At 33.3% G+C, this 15,534-nt stretch overlaps 1 protein-coding gene across 2 annotated transcripts in view; it reads right to left on the reverse strand.

Moving 5' to 3' along the window:
* Positions 1-229: 229 nt before the first annotated feature.
* The window catches only part of LOC149421119 (uncharacterized), a 61,475-nt gene continuing 46,170 nt past the window's right edge, over positions 230-15,534 (reverse strand). For both annotated transcript variants that reach the window (XM_089635824.1, XM_089635825.1), the window contains 6 exons: positions 14,193-14,456; positions 12,899-13,108; positions 11,494-11,634; positions 8,482-8,659; positions 6,844-7,138; positions 230-6,019 (listed from right to left, as the gene is read on the reverse strand). In XM_089635824.1, coding sequence (XP_089491950.1) covers positions 5,896-6,019; positions 6,844-7,138; positions 8,482-8,659; positions 11,494-11,634; positions 12,899-13,108; positions 14,193-14,456 — 1,212 coding nt within the window. In that variant the 3' untranslated portion in view covers positions 230-5,895. The remainder of the gene's footprint in view (positions 6,020-6,843; positions 7,139-8,481; positions 8,660-11,493; positions 11,635-12,898; positions 13,109-14,192; positions 14,457-15,534) is intronic.

Genomic DNA, 15,534 nt, shown 5'->3' on the forward strand with positions numbered 1-15,534 from the left:
TAGAAATAACCTGCTGGTCCGTAAGCTGGAGTAACGAAGTAGTGTTACGTCTATCATAGCATCTATGTTCTTAATTTTATCCTTATTTTTGAGGATAGCGGAATTTGTTGATGTAGAGTGTAGACCGATTGAATGTGCTCGCTAGATCAGCCATGCTCATACCTTGTTCTCGCTTTTCAATGATTTTAGGTTTTATTTCTACAGTTACTTCTATTCTCTTATGGCTGTCTTCTTTTGGTCCTTTCTTCAGGTACATTTTTGAAAAGGTTATTAAACTTTGCACAAAGAAAAAATCATTATCACATGAGACACAAACGTGCTAGTGGAACGAGTGCTAACCAGAGACTGACGCACAGGTGCGGATCACAAGCGAGTGATGTGAAGATAGGACTTGCCCTTTCTTAGTCACTCGTTGTTCGAAATGTCGCTCGTTGAGGGAGCTATTTCATCTATTCATCTGTTTTGCTCATTATGCGAATTCCTCGTTATAAGAGGTACTCGTTATGAGAGGTTCCACTGTATTTAAAAATGTCTTAATCAGCAAAAATTATTATGCCATGTTATATTTTGAAGACTATTCTATATGAAAATGCGGTTTGAAGGATTTTAACAAAACATAGTCGATATTTTATGTTATACATTTTTTTAAATAATTCAAAATTTTTGTAACTCTATGACTGAACGGGTTTGAGATATCGGCAGCTGTTCTAGGAAGTATCATGGCACTCTCTAAAATAAAACCAATTTCATTTTAACATTATTTATCTTTTATTATTATAATTTATCTTATGCTTATGGTCAACATGCGCATGTTATAAAATATTATTTATAAAAAAAGTTCATAATACATATTATGTATATTATTTATCATAGAATATTCACAACTTTAACAGCAAATATAGGAGGCTACAATATTTCCGTGATAATACAATAATAATAATAATTATTAAACTAAAACACAATCAAATATCAAAATCAGGTACATAATAGGAAATATTGTACTAGTGCCGGTTATTCTGCAGGGGAAAACTTATAAAAAATATATTCAAGACAGGGAGCAACATTGTAAATAATATTGTAAATCTTATCGTTCAGATATTCACAGAAAAATAACCCCAATATAAATGCAGTGGAGTAATAACCGCCTGTGCAGACACGCTTGAACTCAACCAAAACATTTACAAATGAATGAATTAATATTTGATTGCACGTTATCCAAAAACTAAAACACTAGCATTCAAGCGTAGAGTATGTTGATAAATAATTGTATAGAGTTATAAAACGTCACCCTAGATTTCTTTATTATCTACTTTGTTTCTTCTTGGGAATAATGATTAATGATTAGTTATGGTTCAAATATTGTTACTGTCAAATTACCCATCTGGTAACTCGTCTAATAGATATTTTTTCTTTCTTTTTTAAATATTTTGTGTTCGTATGTAGTATTACTTCATGTTTACTTCACTCAAATGTAAATTGTTAACCTCGATACAGGTTTAGTCCTAATGAGTTGATTTTTATCAGAAAAAACATGATTTATGTTTTATTTAGTGAGATGCAATAAATAAATAAATAAATACAGTAACTGGTAATTAAATAAACATTTACCTAACAAAACTGTTTTCATAAAGGTTCAATTGGCCTTGAAATATTCTATTGCATTTTAAAGTGCAATATTAGGTACATAAAATCTAAATATCGTCACTCACATTAATAACATTTCTCAAAAAAATATAAAATTACTATTTTTTACTTTCTTTTAAAACACAAAAACGCATGTGCCATAGTTTGAATCGCTCTTTTTGTATAAAATTTGGTAACAATGTGTAACACAATTAAAAATTAGGAAGCAAAAAATATAAAAGAAAGGCGGAAAACTTAATTTCATATTTTTTGAGATACGCAGTGTTATAATATGTGTGTGTTATAATATGAGCGACGATATGTAGGTACCAGAGATGTGCAAAATGGGTACCCAAAACCATTTGAAATGCAAAATGGAAATGGGTCAAAACTTTTCCATTTGAAAATGCAAAATGCAAAATGGTTTTTAGAAAAGCATTTCAAATGCAAAATGCAAAATACCTATTTTCAAAATGCATTGAAAATGCAAAATGGTTTCTTAGGTCAAACAATTTAAATAATTATAGAATTTTTAAACAATTTTGTCATTTAATAATGGACATCAATGTAGAACAAACATATTACATGATGGTAAATCCAAAAACACCACGACTACAGATTATGAAACCACAAAAAATTTGCGCGGGACTAATGTTGCCAACGTAAAAACATAGAAACTGCTATCTAACATTTAATATTACAGCGTCATGGCCCCATGTTCAGTATTTGAATCAGTATTTTTTGTAATGGTATCACTCAATTGCCAGGGCTCTTACCAGGGAGCAACTTGACAAATGTAAATTATCTCTCATACCGACTGATATTTGGGGCTTATGAAAAAAAGATGAGTGGAGATCATAGGAAGAATGTTGCAAAAAAGCATTTAAAATGGAAAATGCATTGAGAAAAGCATTTAAAATGCAAAATGCAAAATGGAAAATACCTATTTTGCATTTCCATTTGAAATGGATTTATTTTAAATAAAGCACATCTCTGGTAGGTACATATGTATTTATACACATTTGTATGTAAGACTTTTTGCGAAATGTAAAATACAGTAATTAATATTTCATAGAGATTAACAATCCATCAATTACCAAATCGATTAATGTCACAATATTGTACATCCATTCATTGTCATAACCACTCGAGCAAGAACTACCCAAATTTGGGTAGCACAAGTCACGCCTCTGAGCTAGGTAGGTAGATAGAATTTATTATTTTTTATAGAAATATGGGATTATCAGTGAAGTGTAGATGGATTCATTGGCTTTAAATGACAGTAAGCAGTTTGTTTCCATATTAATATTCGGGGTTATGATTTTTGGAAAGAGCGCGGCCGATTCTAAAACTGGAAATCTCTATCGCTCAAGATGTTTTTTTAAATACACTATCGCTAAAGTGGTTTTACCATTTATTCAAGATAATTGAACTAAGAATAAGAATCTCTTGGAATGTTTTTTTAAATACATCGAAATATGTAAATTTCTATGGAATGGTGTTATACAGATATGATTTATTTTTACATCTAAGAAATAATTTTTACAATGTCTTGGCTTTAAGTCATCGAAATGATTTTATTGCAAAAGCGAGCATGTATACATTTACATAAATTGCAAAATATAGTACCAAAACTAAATATTATATGGTACTGAATAATAACGGCATGCTTCTTGATCAAATATTCACTTAACGGCTTCAATTCAGGAATGTAAACAGAACAACAGAAGAAAAAAAACATATTAGGGAGAAGTGCCGTCCCCAGCCGTGGTCAGACATATTCATATTATAAACAAAAAGGCGTAAACAACTACATACATATATGTATATGTATAACAAATTTAGAAACATAAAACATTTAAAAAACGTTTAATTACAAATTATTAAACAAGTAGCGCAGACCCGTGGAGAATCAATATATTGTCTGAATTCTTGATTCTTGAAAAATCAGTTCCAATTTATTAAATAATATATTACAAGTATATTACCGCTTTTCTGAACTATTCACACAACTGATTCCAATTTTGAAAAAGACAATTAAATTGAAAGCAAATTTGTAAACCAGATTTCACATAGGACTAACTGATTAACACACAAACAATGGAAATCAGTATTTTTAATGATTTAATTTCAGTTGTGATGTAAAGTGACATTCTAAATTTCAAAAGTAAGTAATTCTTATTATTTTCAGTAAATATATTAAAATAGTTGATGGTAGTCAGCATAGTTGCTTTTTACGCAGTTGATCGGGGCTCGATTCTCGACGGCAGCAATTCTCTTTTTTGAAATGTGACTTTTCACAGGTCTGCACTAGCGAATAAATAAAAAGGAATGTTACGAAGAAAAACATGAAAACATGTTTTAAATGGAATGAACATATATTATAAATCCATAGAATAAAGAATAAAATTAGAAGTGCCTTGTGGGAGAGTTTCGTTATCCAAATATTTGCCCAATTTGGGCCGATATTTCTATACAAAACAGATGGAATGAAGATCTACAATTTCTGGCAGAGCTCTGGGCTGTTGGGCTAAATGGAACATTTGTTTCCATTCAAATTGGTACGGCACTTTTAGTGTTATATTCTTTATTCTATGCGTAAAACACCATAACTTACGTCATGAACATTTTTTTTTTACACAGCCAATGTCACTGTCAATATTGTCTTTACGTGTTTTTCTACACAATCTTGGGTTACTTTTTAGAATTTTAAATCAAACAAAATTACTTTGTTTCATATTTACCATCATTAGTGACTGAAATTTTCATTAATTTAATTTTCTCAGCCCCATTCTTAAATCATCTGGAATCTTTTTCTAACCAACGCCAGCATTTAAAAGGTTACAAAAATGGTTGCCATTGTTACAACCAAGAACTATACCAATTTATTGTTTGAAGATCCGTCAATAACAAGATTCATAAAGCTGGGAAGGCTGCACTATGCAGGACATGTAGCAAAGACAGAAGTAGGCTCTGTTGGGCAGAACAGGTAGCAAATGCAGAAGTTATGATCTGATGGGCAGGAAAGGTAGCAAATACAGAAGACAGGCACAGCCAGGCAAGACATTTGGCAAAGGCAGAAGATAGGCTCTGCTGGGCAAGACATGTAGCAAAGACAGAAAGAAGATAGATACTAGATGGCTATTGTATATACTGTATACTTGGCTGGCTGGATGAACTATGGAAACATGGCGGCTTTAGGAACTAGAGGGATGCAGCAGGAAGTGATTTTTGGAGGTGGCTCACCGGCTCTCCGAAGGATGTAGCAACAATGATGATGATGAATGGTATTCATTATTAATTATAAAAATAAGTCGGAGCTTTTTTACTTGCAATATGAACAGTGCATCGAAGATTTCGTGCAGTAGTTTTTCAATAAGTTTCAATTAGGTTTGTGTTTAATTTAAGCAACAAAAAACAAGTATAAAACATGGAGTATATACCAATCATTAATTTGTGCAATTATTTGAAAAGTAACTGTTGAAAGTTTTATCGCAATACAAAAAACTGTTTTGTATGTGTATAGTACTTAATGAACGGTGGTCTTTCACCAGGGCGATACTGAGAGTATCTTCCAGCCAGAACATGCCGCAAATATAGTATATTATATTATTTTTAAATGTATTAATTGTGCAGCAACACAAATTGATAAAATAACACTTACTTGCGCGCACCAGGATTTGAACTCGAGTCCTCCGGATTCACAGACAGAACCTTACCCTTCTACCACGGAGGCCGTCAAATATATAATATAAATCTATTTACAAATAATATTTTTGTCCGTAAGGCACACAACTAAGTAACGATGCAGCTGCAGTGAGTTCTATCATAAATAAATTGAATGTTTAAATATGAAAAGCAGTCCTTTGAAAATATTTTATCAAAACTCCATACTATCATTAGCGATAATAACAAATACTATAACTATCTGTTTTTATATTCGTTGAAATTACTTTAAATAATATAATCGATCTCAAAAAGCACCAGATGATTTTAATAAATTGTTAAATATATTTATTTATTGTTCATTTCAGATCATTTCAAAATCATGGTCCTAATAGCGTACCGAACATTAAATAATATCTTCATAATATGTAAATACTTAGTAAAAGTAATAGAAGATGTAAATAAAGCAATAGATTTCCACTGAAGCATATTTAAATAGGACATTAAATACCTACATCATTATATAACACGGAATATTTTTGGTTACTTCGTCACCCAATAAGTATTAAGCTAATTTGGCATTTAAAGTTAAAAGTATTAAAGAAATCAGCTCGTTCTAGTTTCAGCTTTGTCTAGTTTCTTCATTCTGGACTTAAGCCCCCCTTCCTTCTTCGGCTCTCTTTGAATCTTTGATATTCTTTCTTCTTTCTGGCGTTTCACTTCCTTCATTCTGTGAATAAACATATAATACATTAGTTTATTTCTTCCGTTTGGACTGTTTTTCAGTTAGGTTATGTTTCACACTTAAAACACAACACATTGATTTAAAAAAAATTATATATGCATGCTCTGTATCTGAAATCAGCTATCAGGGCTAGCCCTGTGCCAAACTTCGCCTGGTGCCAGTAAAAATTTCATGGACGCTGTATTAGCTATTATCAGGGCCTTGCCTTCTTGGCCCATTGGCACGAGTGCGGACTGCTCCAATTGCACCTGCACAGGGCCGGTCCTGTCAGCAATCCAACTACTAAACTATAAAATTTAAATGTGTAAAAAGCAAATAACTCGCGTTGGCAATAAAATAAATATTGAAGGGGAAATAAAGTTCAGTACGAACAAAAGGCAGGTTTAATTGACTGATCCCATATTAAGTTATTTTGGACCACAGTCATAAATTATGGCGGCCGGGAGGGAATGGGTTAAAGAGGGGGTTCTAGATTAGTTAAACATTAGAACAACATGCTATGGAAAGTTGAATGTATTAAGTGTCATATTAGGTTAAAAAAACTGGATAGAAAATATAGAATGATGCGCAGTAAACGATTCTTTTTTATTGTTCGTCAAATCTTTTCATTAATTTTTAACCGACAACTTTAAATATCTACATTCTTCCTAACCTGTAACGATAAAAAAGATTCTAAATGGAACTTGACTGGGTTATTTTCTATTCAACTTAAATGTAAAATTAATTCACAAAATAAAACTGTATGTTTTCTAAATAAACTGAAATAAATAAATAAATTTGTTGAAATTATAATAAAAAATTGCACTTACTTCTCTTTGACTTTCTTCTGCTCCTCTTTGATCCAAATATCTTTAAAATCCACGCAAAACTGAGACCAGAGATCGAAGAATTCTTTAGGAGAGCATTCCTCGAGGGGCCCCTTGGGAGAGTATTGGTAGAACTTCATAGTGCTGATGAACTTAGAGTGGCACTCTGAGAGGTTGTCCTTCTCGGAGTTGATGTGCTTCTCGGCCGTCTCCAGGAACGCAGACATCTTGTCTTGGAAGGGTTGCAGGTTTTCTTCTGAAGAGCCTTTTATTACCTTTTCCGATTGTTTTTTGCAACCTACAAATTGAAAGATTTACATATTGAATAATTTGCCCATTTCGCAAAATGGTACTGAGAAATTTCCAAGAAAAGAACGAGTAGAACCGACAACAAGATGAAGAAGAAAGTTGTACATATGTTCATATCACGTTAGGGTCACCACTTTAGATGTGTACATTTACCAATGAATCTAGGTAGAGTTTGGTCACTTTTTTAATTTGTTTATTCACAATAACTAAACAAAGTAACCCTTTCAGACATGAATTGTAAAAGCATTGTTGGAAAAGTCCCTATTTTGCAAGTTTGACTATTTGAATTTTTTGAAGATTTTTCATGACCCTTATTAACGCAAGTTACCTGGATAACCAGGTAGCAACTGTCCTCTGTAGTGGATATTGTGTTAAAATGCAAAATATTAAAATGGTTAATTCTTTTATTTTACACTAAAATTACACAAAAGTTCACTTAATAACATTACTGTAATAATTGAAGGGAGAGAATTGAAACCAAAATTTATATCTATATATGTATATATATATTTTTTTTCAGGTAGCGATAGGATTATTTTAAGTGAAATGACTAAAATTTCAGGTGGCGATATAACTAAAAGTACACTATCTTTTGTCAAAAAGAAAATGTATTCAATGTACACAACCTACATAGCGCTGATTAAAAAAAAAAATTGCATACCTCAAAAACAATACAAAACACTAAAACCACAGCCAGTAGCACTCACTTTTCCAGTCAGATATCAACTATAAATGATTAGTTTACAGTGACAGTGAGTGACAAGTTTTCGTGGTTGCTGATATCTCCTGGTTACCGAGGCAACTAGTTCAGCATAGAGGACAACATGGCTGTGGAACGCTCCATTTGACCACTACCTACCAAAATGACATTGCATTTGCTATCTTCTCCACGGGGCCTTATGTCTAAGGGTTAGAAAATCAAATACACAGGCAAGAGGCTGATGCAGTTCGGTATTGTTGCAAGTAAGAAATGCGAGGAGAGCCTTCTTAAAAATGCATGCTGCGGATTCTTGCCTACAGTGTAAAAATATTTTATAAGAAAAAAATTGTTAAGACCTGTTAAGTTACCAAATGTAGCAAATGGGTGACCTACGGTGTTGGTTATCCAATGAATGGTTCTCGGGGCGGCGGTATCCATACCTGTTTCCCAAATACACTGACAATAGGCAATGCACGAAAATCTTGCAATATATTGTCCGACAATACGTTAATATTGACCGCAATACCTTGCCGCAAGATATAGCTTTTAAAACTTGCTTGTTTACGAGCCCCATATGAATCCACACTGAACCTGTGAATTTCTTTATTTCGTATCAATCCATGTGCACTTACTATCCAACTGATTCTGCAGTGAATTCAGATCCAGCTTGACATCATCAAAGAGGACCCAAGAAGCACGGTTGATATCTCCTGGCTCAGGGATTGGCAGAGGATTGTCCACACCCTCTTCGCACCTGCTCATGTAAGTCTTCACTATGAAGTGCAGGAGGGTCACACTTGAATCTTTAGACTGAAACATAATACAGTTCCATTACTGATATTGTCCTTTTTCATGTTATGGTGTGATCAAACACAAGACAGAGATTTAGAAAAATAGATAGTTTAACAGCTAAGTACCTAAATGAAGGACACAAATCAATGATGAAGATCTTACGAACACTTTTACCAATCACAACTGAGCGAATGCTATGTGAAGCAAAAATGTTTCCTTCGAGGAGAACTTTGCAAAGGAATACTCGATTCCAAATCAATAACATTTTTTGACGGAGCGTTAGACATCAGCGGCGCACCCGAGAGGGAGGGGCCCAGGGTGGAGCTCAGCCCCCCTCCAAAATTAAAAAAAAATATATACACATAATAATATACAGGGTGTCCGGGGTGAAAGTGCAGTATGGTGATTCTACATGATGGTAGAAGTAAAAAAGATAAATAATTTTTTCTGAAATTTCAACTTTTAGATGTACTTTTCAGCTACAGACGAAAAATTGCGCCGGCGTGTGGGTACTGCATTATTATTGCTTTTGGATCATTTGAAATCGACCGGCCAATCCTAGAACTAACACCCGCTATCCCCCTTCCCGCGCTTTACAGCTGGTAATAGAACAGCTGTGATTTGTTTACTGTGTCTAATAAATTATTCATATTTTTTATCGTTAAAAGTGTAAATTCGTATAATTATTTTAGTGCAGTTTTCTTTGTTCTTCGAATTTCGTTTAAAACATCATAAAACAGACGATTTTGAAGCGCATTGTTACAACTTCGAACTCTCGGTTTACGCGTCACTGGCAAATAATAAACAACGTCACCAGTCTCGCGCTCGACAAGCACACAGCGAATTTATCGGGTAAGTGTGTACCTCCACTAAGGATTTTTAGTAGGTATGTCTTTTTGTATGGAAAATAAAAAGTTGGAATTTCGGAAAAAGTTATTAATCTTTTTTGCTCCTACCATCATGTAGAATCACCTCCCGAAGTTACTGCACTTCGACCCCGGACACCCTATTGGAAACAGAAGGGTCAAAAAAAAGTGAAATGCCGAATTAAGTTTCCTAATTATGTATTCTGACTTTTTAAAATTGTTTTTTAAAATTTTGGGTGCACCACTAATTGAAATTGATGAAGCCGAATTTGAACACAGTAGTCGCTCAGTTTGGTTGATGAAAGAGGTCGATCGTAGGACAATTTTCCCAAAAAAACAATAATTCATATTCTATTCACAAATGCTATTGTTTTTTTTTTGTATAACTAGCGCAGACCCATTCAAAATCATGGGATATTATAATTTCAATTTAAAAAATAAAATAAAAATAATTTACTGTTACATCGGCCCTGATTACAGAGGCGAAGAGATCAGAGATTTTTATTTTGTGTGAACAGATAAAATTATGTTTTAATGGTAAATAGTGTTTCTCAAAAGATTATAATCACATTTATGAGGACCTACAATTTTGAAATAAGCACAATGATGAGTTCTACACTCTACAACAGTTATGCATCTATGTAGAATACGCAAGATTCGTCTGTACCGCTCCGAAAATGACGCCATGACAATATACATCACGTTCAAGCAAATGTAACTAAATAAAGAACGAGATATAGTCCGTCAAGAAAAACTAGAATAAGATGGAAGGTGCTGCGATTATTTAAACGGTTTTAAATATGTAGCAACATCAAGATGATTTAAAGGAAAAGGAGTGCAACTTTAAAAAAGCACTAACATATGAGGGAACATTTTTTACATGAACATCAACATGATATTTTTTGATACTTAACAAGAAAAGTACTAACATTCAAGTGAATATTTTTCACATTAACATCAACTTATTTTTTTTTGACACTTAGCAAGCCATGGATAACGTACATTTATATTATCATGGAACCCATTTAATAGATGTTAAATCAAAATATAAAAAAATGTGTTGAAGTAGCTTGCAGTGTTATTTTAATATACATTAAAAATTTATACAAATTGAGTTGAGATTTTTCATGTCCAAGTTTGTCAGATTCGGAAGTCAAACATAACCTCACATTTGAATCTACACAATTTGTTCTAAAATCAGTGTTACTTGTTGTTGCCTTAGTAATGAAATTTTTTAATTATTGAAGACAATATTAGCGATTTCTAAACGAAAATCTGAAACAGAAAAATCAGAAAAGGATACGGTCACATCTAGGACTCGAACCCAGGACCCTTGTCTTGCCGGGGCACCGCTCTACCACTGAGCTAATGGGACACTATCCCCTTCGGTCACATTTAACTGTATCATACTTCGAATAAGAACTTCTAACATTGTCTTCATTTTTTCACCGCACATTTTTTTACTGGCAACTATCTTTATGTATGATCGCAAGATTCAACCCGAACTAAATGCAATCTAGACAGCGTCTTTTTAGATAAACCTATCTTATTTTTTTATTTTAATGTGCGACATCTATTGACTTTTCTGCAAGTCTGCAGAAAAAGACTTACAGAAAATTTTTATTTTAATTTTATATAATTTCTAAACATTGTTGACGGACTTTAGGTTGTTGTATCTGTTATCGTATGTCAGGCTGGTAATAAATATCAGAAGACGTTTCATCTAATGTATTCTAAATGGATGCCACTATTAATAAACTTAACTGCATACAACACTTTTTGTTGTTCAAAACAGTCGTCCATACTTTCCCTTTTTCGGAAGGGCTGCTTAGCACCCTGCAGAAGAACAGATAAGTATACATTGTAGTACCTGGCTATTCAGATCTGGTGACAAAATATTGAATGATGCTAAACGGCGAAACGTCGCACTAGGCCCATGCTTCTAAACTACGCTAAGGTAAAAAAAAATATTTAATTTTATCTTACTTTGACATCTCTCAATTTGGCGAGGATTTCGAGCCCGAAACCGTCTGCTTGTCCTCTTTGTCTGTTCCCTCCGTTCATATAGTTGCCGAGGGTCAATATGATGGCAAACAGTTTCTTTAGACCTTCATTTGTCACGAGAAACTGCAATACAGAAATATAAAACATTAAAATTTGCAGTTGAAAATATAAAAATTGTCACTAAATAAACTAGTTTTGTAGTATTAAGGCGAAGCACTACGTCGTGCTATATTTTGAATCGAGCCGCTATCAATAACAAACCTTGCGTAGATGGCGATAAGGCTTAAATTTCCGCTTAACACCATCCACCGGTTTTGATTTATGCAAGAAAAAAACATGGCCAAAAAGTGCCTTTTATTTTATTTTGTGGATGTTCAGCCACAAATATTTCACTATTTTTAGATAATTTTATAAATAACTTAATTTGCCACAATATACAATAAAACCATAACCGAAAATGGGTTCATAAGAAGGAGATTTTGAACTTTAAAGCAGTTTTCATAGGCCTTATACATTATTTTTTCTGGGCTTATAAAAAGACTTATCTAAAAAATACTCGATTATTTCAAAGGCCAGGATGTATTTATTCTACTCGCAGTATTTAATTAAAGCATCTCAAACATTTCTAGGCGACCAAATTTTCAAACCAAAAACACATGATTTTGCATTACTACGTATGGCATCGCCTTAAAGTAAAACAAGTACAATTCCAAGTAGGAGGGAAATACTTTTCCACCGGACCTACGTACTTTACAACATCGTGTCTGGAAACTCGTAGTACAAGTGGGAAACTGGTGAATCTACATCACGTTTGGAATCCATTTTATGGTATATATTTTTTTGATTTGAGCTTTCGTTTTCGAGTAAATCGAGACAGAATTTTAAATTTGTTAAGTTTCAATTTAAAAAATCAGCTGTTTAATGTATTTTAAAATGCATTAAATCATAGACCTGGCTCCAAAAGATTTTAACATGGATTTTTTAATCTAATTTTTTGGGTTCTTATGTCAGTGGTTCCCAATTAGTTTTTCCCGAGTACCCCACCTATAAAGAGCCCCAACTCGTTTACCCCTTGAAGTCAAAATGATAATAAAAATTTTAATTAGTTTTACGACATTTATTAACAATAATATTGTAATTCTTATGGCTTGACAATTCTAATAATAATGAAAATTATACCCAGATTGGTTGCCTAAACATATATTTTGGCGATTTTAATGTTTGCGTGCGTGTACCTACCCCTTCAAGTAACTTCACTTACCACTGATTGGGAACCACTGCTCTGTGATTTAGATTAATCAGTTTCCGTACGAGTTTCGGAACACCGTGCATAGTTATAATATTTTCTTAAATAAATTAAAGCATCAACGCATCATTAGGTAGGTACCTCACAAGTTCTTCTTATGTTATCCAATTTACTGCTAATAGTGGTGATGGAGTCATCAAACTCTGCCTGGAAGGTGAAACAAGATATCCTCTCCGCAAACCCCTGGATGTCAGATAATTCTAGAAGAAATGTTTCAGGTTTATCCAGGGGAATGTCTGGGTTGTTCTTCAAATGCTCTTTTATACAAGACAGCTCCTCTTCTGTTGCTCTCTGGAAACAAAAAAAAGCATAATTTTATCACTAGGATCACGGCCAACCCAGAGCCAAACGGCGCCTGGAGCTAGTAAAAACCTCAAAGGCGGGCTGTAAAGTCAAAGTTTTAATTTTTCGGGTCTTTAAAAAATGGATGACCAGTCTCAAAAAGCATACTTTTTTTTCAACCGGCGCTGTAATTTGTATGGGAGTCGAGACGTTTTTATTCTTAAGATTGTTCGCTTTTAACATCGAAGACCACAAAGTGAAATGTTAGCATATCGTCACTAATGTTATCGTATTTAATCAAAGTGCAAGCATGCATCCATGACTGCACCTGATAAACAATTTACCGGTGTTTAAAAACCTGCATTAAAATATTTTTATCCAACCAGAGTTGCCTGTGCATAAGTGCTAAAATATCCCACAAGAGATGAAGAGATTTTCAAAATCCCCAAAAGTTCTTTACTTTTATAATGAAACAAAATTCCATTGAAATTAGTACTGTTTTTTTTTATTATCTAGTCATTTTCGTATTTCTCTTACAGGCTCTAAAAAAAAACTTTTTTTGAAAATTTGCTGCATTTTCCACACAAAAGTTTCCTGAAAAGTTTTCCTGCAAAAAACCAAATTCTGAAAAAATTTTAAAAATTCCCGCAATTCGGGAAACTCTCCAGGAATTGACAACCTTGATGTGGATTTTATTATAGACCATAGATGTATTACTCACGTAGACTGGTTGTGATCAATCAGCAGTTCAGTTGTACCAACCAAACGGTGTGTTTTAATGTAATCATATGTATTCAGAATCAGCGTTTGTTATATGAATATATTTATTTAAGCCACAATATTTTTCACTGAAGTTCCTTGCTGTGCCTGTACAGAGCCGACTATGACTAAGATCAAACAAGTTGAAGAAGATAATTATAATTGCACTATTATAGATATGAGGTAAAATGATGCATAGAGGAACAATCCATGCGATTATTGTATTTTATCAATGCGGGACTGGAAGAATAAACGATATGTGCGGGAAATGATTATTCGAGGACCGATCGATCGATATACAGTACATATTTACGATGGTAGTTTTTTTACTTACTGCTTCATAAATTTGATTCAGAGCGTCCAGATTCACAGTTGTTGTATCAAAATCATAGATGGCGTGTGCAATCTCCGTGATGTCAACTTGTAAACTCTGTGCCAGGATGCCGACACTTTGGAATCTCTTCCCGTCCAAGATCTTGGCCGCCTGGATCTTGGAAGGTTTCTCCACCTTCTTCTTGGTGGGTTTCCTGGTGGTCACCTGACGACAGAAGAGATCTGCAAATTCGTCTATGTTTTCTAGGCTGGTCTCTTCAATCTCCTGCAAATGATGAAACAAATTTATGAACATTTATTAATTTATGAAACTGTCACAAACCAAAATATTTAATGTATTTTGGGTTCTTATTGTTTAAAACAATCTTTAACCAAAAATGTTGTAATGTCATGTTACATCAATTCGTGTTTCGAAAGAAATTTATTTATTTATTTATCAACCCCGATTGGCCTTTACATGAGTTTTACATCGAATGTATTATTAAAAGTATACAATACAGAATATAGTATGTTATATAAAGCATTGTACTCCCAGGAGTTAATAAACTCATTGCGGGAATGATATGCATTACATGAAACATATAGTTGTATTTATTAAATGGACATATGATGGGACATACACAACATTATTATTTCAGATAGTCATTAATAAGTTGAAGTTTGAGCATGTTATTTTGGGTCTTTTTACATTGACTTGCACATTTGATCTCGTTGGGTAGTTGATTATATTTTGTGTGAGCTATGTATTCTAGGGATCTTAGTCCATATTTTGTTGATTTGATTTTTGGTATATGAAGTTTGTTGTGATTTCTTGTGTTGTGTTGGTGTACGTCGCAATTGTAATAGAGTGTAGTGTTGGAATGTGCCAAGTGTTGAATTACTTGTAATATAGTTTTCGTTATTTCAAAAGTGGGAATGGTATTAAAAGGAAGTATTTGGGTGTTTCTGTAGATGTCTTTGACATGTGTGTCCCAAGGTAGACTGAAAATATTTCGCAGGGCTCTATTTTGGACGACTTGGACTTCTGAAATCATTTTTTTTGTAGCAAATCCCCAGATTCCGGCGAGATATATTAGATGTGAGTGAATCATAGCATGGTAAATCGATTTTAATAGAGAGGGAGGAAGTAACCCGCGAAGTCTATATAAAACACCAGTTATAGGAGTAATTTTGGATAGAACATGTTTAAATTGGTGATTCCATGTGAGTTGTGAATCAATGAAAAGGCCAAGATATTTTGTAACATCAACCCTTTCAAGGCGGTTATTATCAAGACTTATATTAAGACTTACATTTTTTTTATTTGCAAACAGTATGTAATGTGTTTTTTTTATGTTTAGGCT

This window comes from Hesperophylax consimilis, chromosome 9 (genome assembly GCF_061612785.1).
Source record: "Hesperophylax consimilis isolate HC1 chromosome 9, BYU_Hcon_1.0, whole genome shotgun sequence".
NCBI classification, from domain to species: Eukaryota; Metazoa; Arthropoda; class Insecta; order Trichoptera; family Limnephilidae; genus Hesperophylax; species Hesperophylax consimilis.